This window comes from Ruditapes philippinarum, unplaced genomic scaffold, assembly GCF_026571515.1.
Source record: "Ruditapes philippinarum isolate M1 unplaced genomic scaffold, ASM2657151v2 ctg13348_1_1_1_1, whole genome shotgun sequence".
NCBI lineage: Eukaryota > Metazoa > Mollusca > Bivalvia > Venerida > Veneridae > Ruditapes > Ruditapes philippinarum.
The window spans coordinates 1-9,743 of NW_026853790.1; the positions used below are offsets into that span (position 1 = coordinate 1).

The 9,743-nt window shown below is 29.5% G+C and overlaps 1 protein-coding gene across 1 annotated transcript; it reads right to left on the reverse strand.

Annotated features, from left to right (window-relative positions):
* Positions 1-7,761: 7,761 nt before the first annotated feature.
* Positions 7,762-9,335, reverse strand: LOC132737885 (phospholipase A and acyltransferase 3-like). Its single transcript, XM_060725256.1, has 3 exons — positions 9,159-9,335; positions 8,116-8,278; positions 7,762-7,891 (listed from the first exon to the last, which is right to left on the reverse strand). Exons 1-3 carry the CDS (start codon positions 9,265-9,267, stop codon positions 7,840-7,842), a joined length of 324 nt encoding a protein of 107 aa, XP_060581239.1. The 5' UTR covers positions 9,268-9,335; the 3' UTR covers positions 7,762-7,839.
* Between the last annotated feature and the right edge of the window lie 408 nt (positions 9,336-9,743).

Genomic DNA, 9,743 nt, shown 5'->3' on the forward strand with positions numbered 1-9,743 from the left:
GTATTTTAAGAAAAGTATCCAAAATAAACCAATTTAAAATGTCCTTATACAGTAATTAAGCATTTAACTTGCAATTTCGATCGAATAAGAATACTACTTAATTCACGACAGTATAATTTGTCATCATTTGTCACGACTTTATCAATAAATCAATTTAATTAACCAAATGTAATGTTTCGTCCCATAGGAAGTGCACCAACTATAGATTTTATTGGGAAAAAAATGAAAATTTACTTTTAATGAGAATTTCATAATCACTATAGAATGTACACTATGTAGGTTACCTGTTTAAAACAGTAATTCATTACATCGAAGATGATGGTTTTACGAATTTCAATACATTTTTTTCAGCATAATTTCTGTTTGCGTATTTCGAAATAAACGCGTTTTTTTTCTTTTTTACTTTTATTCTTTTAAAACGATTTGCGATTTGTTCTATTAAAGATTTAAACATTACTCTCGTATTAAAAAAAATATTAGAGAATTACAGGTATTACAGTATTTCGGATATTTATATTTTAGACATTATATAAAACAGCAGAACAGATGTGGCAAGAAGTAAACAAATAGCTTCATTTGACGAAAAAATAATAGAAATGTTAGTTATTCATTTAATAAACTAAAAACCAACTACGGTGCCAAACTTCACACAGCTATTTGATGTATAAGTATAACATAAAAATAACAATTGCTCATTTTATTAATATATCAGAGTGATTAAAGAGACAAAGAGTTGCATTTGTTAAGGGCAACATGTCTGCAATATAAGAACAAACTTTTTGGGGTTATGAAATTGATTTTAGGAAATGGATGTGTTTTTTCTAATTGAAAATTAGTCTGCCCAAATAACGATGTTTGTGTCATTATCTGTAAGGTATTGCCAGGAGCAAGATAACATCTCGAGGAGATAACTGCTTATGTTTAATATAGATCAGGATCCATTCTGTTCGCAATCAGTTTCTCTACTTGTAATAGGGTTTGTAAGCGAACAGCATGGATACTGATCAGACTGCGCGGAAGCGCATGCTGGTCTAGATCCATGCTGGTCGCACACGCATTATGTTGGTTTTGTCATGGCACAACGCAAATATATGTCGAATACAAACATACTAATATGGCAGTATACTGACGTGTTAAGTTCACGAAGATGTATTGGAAAATAACGAATCGACACAAAATAAATCCCAGAGGGAACATAAAAATGTTCAGCACGTATTATTTCACAAACCTACTGGTAAATTGAAAGATAGATGGTCTTTAATATTCAGAAAACATGTTTTGTAAATTGATAAATGAACAAAGAAATTTTTGCAAGCTATATCCGCGGGGATTAGTTGCTCAATGAATAATTAAAATATTTTTGATAATAATAGACATATCACGTTATTATTATGACATACTGATAGGCATGAGTGATACAGATCTGATAATTAGAAAGATGTTTAGTGCATTTAGAAAAAAAGAAGACAATTACTGACCTGATTTTATGTTCTGACTGACTTTTGTGACTGAGTTTATACCTGACTTATGCGTTGTGGTTTATCAAAAATATATTCTTGACTGAAATATGTTAATGGTTTCTTAACACGCCATTTGCTACAAAAGCAGAAAAAATATTAAGCGTTGAGCATTTAAAATATCTGATTTGTCATTTAAGCACTGAATGTAAATGCACTTATATATCATGCATTATGTCTGAATAAAATGACAAAACTAGTGGGACAGCTTTGCAATATTAATTGTCTATGTCCATAAATAGTATCTGTCTGGTCACTTATTTGCTTATACATTGTTTGTAATAAACTGAATGATTATACGAAATATATAGTAATATTGATATTGATGCATGTAAACTGGACATTTATATAATGCAAATGAAATGATCGGGCATATTATACATTCCTCTATTATAAAAAAACACAAACAAACAGGAAGGAAAAGAAAAGAAAAAAAAAACAAAAAAAAAACAAAAAAAAACATATGTATATTTTAAATTTTAACTAGATAACTATGACATGTTTACTTTTTAGTCAGATAACAAAGGGGCCATAATTATAATGGTATTTTGATATATGTTTAACGATTCATATAGTGTGTTATTTTTTAAGTTACAATGTTTATAGTCAAGAAATCTACTACAAATAAAATGGATCAATTTGCACTGAAAAACATAGATTTTCCGCAAGTCTTATCATAGATTAAAAGCTTGTTTTATCTCACATGATCAATGTAATTGAGTTATAGCAAAACACATCAACTTAAACAAACTGATAAAGAAGCGATTGCATAGCCAAAGTGTAGTCATATTATTGCACCAAAATGACGGTAAGCCGTAGATTTAAGCTTTTTGTTCTTAATCCTAAGCAAAACAATTCTATATAATTATGTCACACGTGCTAGTGCAGAACCAGGACATCCTTTATATACGTGTGGTTTGATCATAGGCCGCATCGTTCGCTTATTTTATCACTAGATGTTTGAAATTTTAACTATTTACAATGAATAATTGTGTCTAGGCATCGAGAGTTGACACGTTCATTTAATATGTTTACCGTGAAATGTGATTACAAAGTATAACTCCAATCATAGCAACTCTTTGCATAAACATTTAAACTTATCAATCTTACAATTATATTAAATGATATCTTTAATGTTCAATGTTCTAAAAATCACACATTTTAAGTTATATGCCTGTTTTAAACATACAAAAATATCATGTATTGGTTCTTATTCAAAATCATTATGAAAAAGGTATGGCAGTACATTACTTACATTAAAAAAACCCTGATCGCATGGTACTATTTATTCTTTTTAAAGTGTTTTTAATTTGTTCGTAATTAGTATATGTAATGTTACCCCAGAAAACGTGATAATCAGAAAGTGCCCATATTCTCGAGTTTTGCCATTTTATAAATTGTTTTTTTTATTTTGCAAGCCACATTCAAAACCAATGCTTTATCTAATAAAAATGTTGAATATATGCTAGAATTTGTTATGAGTATAATTGATTTAGTATTGGTAGATGTGAAGGATGACTGTCCATTCATGGTTGCTTGAAATTTGAGGTGACTGACGTTGTCACGTCTAATCTCGTAACAAATGTACACTTTAAAATTTGTGTTTGTTTAATTGATTCTGATAATTAAATCAGCATAACTAATTACGTCAATAAAAAAGCAGACAGCTTTTGAACAAACTAATATACACATATTAAACTCAGGGATAACATATTTCTCTCTAATGATTTGTCTGTCTGCTGTGTAAAATAAATGCTGTCTGTGAATGCTTTTATTATTATAAACTTAATACAAACGAAATAGAGAGCTTTGCTATTACAATTGATGGTCTCTGTCATTGAATACTATGTATTTGATTGCTAGAATAATATATATTCCGTCATAAATTTACATTACGAATAAATTGAAAGCGTTTGTCGACTAGATGCAGGTGATTTGTAAACATTAATCATATTGACTGTAATTTCATGCTTCATTAAGAGAAGATATATCCGTGTTGCTTTAAAATGATCTGCTTTGCATCATTTGTCATTAAGATTTAGAGTAACACATGCTTTTTTCTACAATTATGTTATCATATATATCAAAGTTTTTAGAATTTATCTTAAGTATTTGTTCATTAATTACAATTACTATTTGAATAAATGTATGTCTTCTTACATATTCCGGTGCCTTCATTGACCTACAGAGATGCGTTAAACTTTATGTACATACATATATTTATTGCGTTTTCAGGCTTTTAGCTTTTACTGCATCTATAATAGCAGTAAAAGGTATTAAAATATTTTCTTGTTGATTTATTATGTTCAATTGCTAAATCAGATGAGCTTCATCTTTTTTTTCAAAAGGCACGACCGACTGTGGTATATGAACCTAATTAAGAAGCCTGATGAATTTTCAATTTTCATAAATTAGTTGATACTAATTGAGATGTTTTAGTTTGACCATAAAAAACTTTGTCAACATTGGAGGTTCAATGCTAACCTCTGTATGAACACATCTGCGGATGTTTTTAAATTCAAAAGCCGGTGCGAGGGGGGCGCGGACGACAACTTGCACTTTCCAGTTCCGTCCATGAACAGGCTCAATCAAGCCGAGGTTGCAATATTTTCAATTTTGTCGCGTAGGGCTTACTCTAGGGATTCTTTTTTCTCATTTTTATGAGTAAGGTTTTGAAAACATCATCATTATCTCTTTTTCGAAGAGAAAACCTTTGTTTATGTAAATCATTTCATTAAAGACCATAGCGCACGCGAATCAAAAAACTATCATTGCTTAAAGATGCTAACAATCCATTTGACTGTGTGAAAGAGAGTTTTTTCAAGTACTAATGCATTCGTGATATTCTAACAACAGGTTTACGTTGGTATTGATATTTTATCTTTATTTACCTTTTCTGTTTGCATTTATAAACCAATGTTCACAAATAGACAATAAAAACTGACAAATCTAAATTTAATATGTTTCCTATACGAAGGGCAATTCCAATTCGGAACACGGCCTTAACGGAAAATAATGATTAGATTGTTTAATGAATGATATACAAATATGGACATTAAGTACAATCATCGCTTAACATGTGTTATTAAATTCGGTTCAAATATCTCATATACATAAATGTATATTACTAATACGCTCGGACATAAGTAACTTACAGTGTACATGTAAGTATATATTTCATTTTAGGTCGTAAGTATTGTATCAAAGCTATAGATAAGTCTAATACCGTATGTGTATATAGTCTACTTGATATATAAAGATTGCTAGATTCAATGATTGTTGAAGCAATGTGTTAATGTGAGGCAATAAAGAGACAATGTTAACTTCTTATCTGTTTAAATGTCTAACTTAAATTATAAATAAAAATTCTTTTTTGAGAATGTCTTTGAAAATACAATTATATATACTATATTACAGTATGAAATGACTTGAAAACACTTGATTATAAGGAGATTCAAAATGTTCCATCATATATGTCGAGCCTGTTTATCTGTTTAATATTACATTTATTTAATAAACAAATTCAAAAACCGCTTGTGACGACACTTATTGATCTGACTTGTCAGTCCTGAAACGTATTTTAATGCTTTCATTTGACCGTTACATTTCCGATACACCAAACGAGGCGGTGGCCATCATTGTTTGAAATAAAAAATAAGCTTCATAAAGAAAGGATTCACTTTTTAAATTAGTGTCACAGACACAATTCATTCGTCTAATAAGAGCAGCACGATTAGTGTAAACTCTAATGGAAAGAAATGAAATTGATTTAGTAGTGATGAAAGGGTTTCTCGGAAATCGATTATAACATATGACAGTATTCTTAAAATATCAGAACAGATGAAAGGGATTTAAATTGAATAATACATATTTGTTGAATAGTGATGCAAAAACTGACCCAACTGAAAAATATAAAATTGAAAAAAAAAACTACAAAGAAACTAGACGTTTTCGTTACGAAATTAATTTACATAGAAATAGTGCATGCAAATGCACATGTTTCATCCAAGATTTCATATTTAAAATAAAAAAATCATGTTCATAAAGATAGTTCCATATACTAGATTTGTCTTATAGCAAATACAGAGACATCAATGTAATACAATAATACAAAAATATTATAATTTGATAAGAAAAATTTCAAAGGAAGAAACTATGACTTTGAACATTTCAAGCTGAATAATACGACTTGTACGGCTATGGAAATAGGTTTGCTTTTTCGTAAGTTTGCCAAGCAATCTGGTAAAAATGTTTTTTAAACAGAGAAAGTAAACTCACTAAGTTATGATATCATCCACTCATCGTAATATAATGTCAAATAATGGAGACCTCTGATAACAAATATCTAATACAACTCAATATTAGCACATAAATGACTTGTGGCTAGAAGCTACCATGTATTTTTAAATAAATATTCTACCGTTTTATGCAAGATAACACTAATTATACAAGAATTGCGTATCATAACAAGTATGTCACCGTCTAATAAGTAGGTTAAAATGATAAACAATTTTACTCTTTCTTTCATTTTGATACCATTCATAGTTTTAAAATCATTGAACTTAAAACAAAATTTTGACAAATAAGTTAAAAAGGAACATTACCCTGAAAATAAAGATTTCAGAACCATGCACCTAATCTAATAATTTTGCATTGTCATGGTATACTAAGTTTCATGTTGATACCGTTCATTTAATAATCGTCCTAGAATTAGGTCCCTTGTCATACATTTGCATCTTGTCATGATAAGCATGTAAACCAAGTTTCACGCCGCTATCCTTTAAAATGATTAAATTAAATAATAAATTTTAAGTTTTTGAACGACAACGACGATGGCGATGCCACTGCGAGCATAATACATGCAGGTCAGCATATCTTTTTTTAACACACGAGCTAAATTTTAAAAATCGGTCATCTTATGTTACGATTTCGATCATCTTTTATATAATGTATGCGTCTATACGATTAAAATTTATACTTTAACCGTCGTTACCTTGCTATACAACTATACTAACGATACAAGTTCTGTGTCATATATCAATACTACATGCAATTCATTTTGTATTAAAAATAAAGGCGCTTAGATTAAGTATATAAACAGGATTTGTCTGTTTCTTATTTCATATTTAACGTGATAAATGTTATTACACTGTAATTTAATTTATACACGTTTGCATTTAAAACAAAACTCAGCAAAGCAAGATATGATACCTTTACGAAAAATTCACTTTATTAGGTGTTGAATTTTTTAAAATAATTAATCAAAAATATACATAGACACCGTTTCGTAATGAAAACTTCTTCGGTTTTGTCATTGTTTATTTTGACAAGCGCATATTCAAAACTAAAATTAAAAAAAATATCTTATATTTCCATACATCCGCGGTTGTGTTATTAATGAAATAGTTTGTGGGGAAATCGTGCGTGTGTATTATTGCCTTTCTATGGTTGCTTAAAATTTGAATTGGAGCGCGGTATCACATAAATATCACGTTTCTGACATGTGAAAACGTTAAAATATATATTGCTAAATAAAATAGAATATTCGGTGTAAATAACACGATAGATAAAAATATAGTATAGAATTAGATGCACGTGTCATATTTCAAAACGGCCTCCTTATGTGATTGAATAAAGGAAACGTTAAAACAGATCAACAGTAAATTTTTAACTTTCATGTATTTATTATGATAAGGAGAAAACGGTTTAAATAATGTGTATTGATATTCAAGTTACAAAGTGTTATGTCGAAGAGGCACACAAATTTTCCACTTCAAACAAGATAAATCAATTCATTATACTTTCATTATTAACATAATATGAAAGAAGGCTGTTTTGTTCTGATTATCTTATGCAACTGCATTATTTACATTTTCACCAGATCACCAAGTCACCAGGTGGGGAGTAGAAAACTTTGCAAATAATCTGTTGGACGGGCGGTGCTAGAAATTTAGTCACATCTCCTGTTTGCAAAGCTCGATAAAAAGACGGTGTGATCCAGTCATATGTTTTCGATTGCCTTTACCTGTATGGTATAAAATAATATTGAGAACGTAAGCCATTTGTGGCCACTACATAGGAAATATTGTTTTAATTTGTATTTGTATTTAAAATAAAATTGTCTCAATCATAAAATAATCAAAAGATGTGATCATTATCTTCTAAAATATTGTGAAATATTTTAATAGATACATGGTACGCTTATGCTGATATTTAATCGATTTAAATTAACTCGTGCTTAACCTGTTTGCTTCTAGGTTGCCCATATCTACACTCTGTAGCAAAGTGCTCACAGTTGCTGGTCGCTAAATTATATCCACGCCTACCAAGTCTCTTTTTTTGCTCGCTTAACGATTTCTGCTTTATTATAGGGTCTGCAAATGAATATATAAACATTGTTTAAATGGAATATAGAAAATTAATGAAAATGGATTAATTTATGTCTATGTATTTTGTCTGTTACATTTTGTTAAGATAAAATAGTTATTGAACGGACATCAACATTCAAACATATGTTTTTCTAAAACATATATTTTTTGTCTAAAAATGCAAAATTTTTGTATGCAACGTAAAATGTTCTAGAGACACTGATTCTTACCTAAATTCATCGTCAAATTCATTGTTACGGTATGTCGTTGAGTCTCCTGCAACGGTTTTTATATTGTCCATTCGGACGCTAGTTCCACTTTTGATGTCTGCCAGATAAAATTTTCCCGTAGCAACATCTGAATTCGGTGATAAATGAATGACTTTTCCATTACCTTGAAACAGATATTGATAATTGCATGTTACTTTTTATTTTATGTCAGTTTTATCAGGGACGGCTTATATTTGCTAGAGAGAGGATGTTTTTTACCAACGGAACTGCTCATTCATGGGTTGGAATTACCTATTCCTTGTCATTGATATATTATTTTTATTTTAGATCTTATGAAATGTCACCAATGAACATTGATACTCTAATACAAATCACAATTGGATTCAATCTATTATATAGTAATCAATTAGCCTGTACCCTGAAAAATCCGTACCAACTAAATGTTGTAAACCATCTAGTCATTGTGCCATTTTCCTACTTAAAAAATCTAAATCAAATCGAAAGTGTACTGTGTATCATATATCAAATCAATTGAGTGTGTGTGTTATCTTAACTTAATGTGATTTCACAATAGAAATTGTGATCTCTGTATTCAGTTTATTTCCAATATATAACTGTTCCTCAAGCACGATATTCTAGTTTGTACAGGCAGTTAATTGTAAGATGTTTAGTAACATTTTTACAATCTTGAAGCCATTTTATACACGTTAATGTATAATGTTTGGACATAACAAGATAGATCTATCCATACGTTATCAATACTACATTAACAATTGAATATGAAAGATGGGAATAACGTATTGATTAAAGCATTTTTTGTTCTTTTTGTTTTGTTTTTTCGCGACAAATAAAAACCTAACTATATTGCTAAAATTAATTAAGAGATCGATAATAATGTAATTACGACACACTTTATTTTAAAGTTTAAAAGAATTACAGTAACTTTTTCCTAAAAATCAGAACATAATAAATGAATCAATAAATAAAAAGAAACGATAGTATACATTATACATAAATGTGTTTTTTAGCCAAATGATACTTACCAACATATACAGCCCAGTGAGAAAAAGTCCCCATTGCCCGATAGAACTCTATCAAGTCACCTTCCTCTAAATCCCTTAATGTAATCTCTCTTTGAGACGAAAATGCCATATTGTTATTAGTAACCTGACCTATCTTTTTACATAAAGTGTATGTCACATACTGTACAACCAATATACTCTAGTCAATCTTCTACAAAAAGGTTATATAGTAATAAATTATTGAAGGTTTATCTTGATAAGGATATTTATTATATTTAAGCGACTAGTTAGAATATACATGTTTTATTATCTATCTCTATTTCAAGCTACATAGTAAAAAGGTTAAGGATATTAGTTCATACGTTTTACGTACAGACGCATACATGTGGCTATGTAATACCTATCGCGTGGCATTGTAAAAGCTTAAATGTGCACGATGTTAAAAGCTGTGTGGCCACATGATATTTTCGCGTATGTTAATAGCAAATAAATGATTCCTTTATCCGTCTTATGCAACCGTAATCATTTAAACTTAAAATGGATTATTTCAAGCAAGCATTTTACCTGAATGTGTATGTAATGATAGGAATACGATATATTTACATT

Bases quoted from the DNA above. Each gene is read 5' to 3' on its own strand.
- LOC132737885 (XM_060725256.1), bottom strand. From the start codon at position 9,267: ATGGCATTTTCGTCTCAAAGAGAGATTACATTAAGGGATTTAGAGGAA. The intron at 8,279-9,158 runs GTAAGTATCATT...ATCTGTTTCAAG, and splicing joins TCACTGGGCTGTATATGTTG to GTAATGGAAAAGTCATTCAT. The intron at 7,892-8,115 runs GTAAGAATCAGT...ATTCATTTGCAG, and splicing joins GAATTTGACGATGAATTTAG to ACCCTATAATAAAGCAGAAA.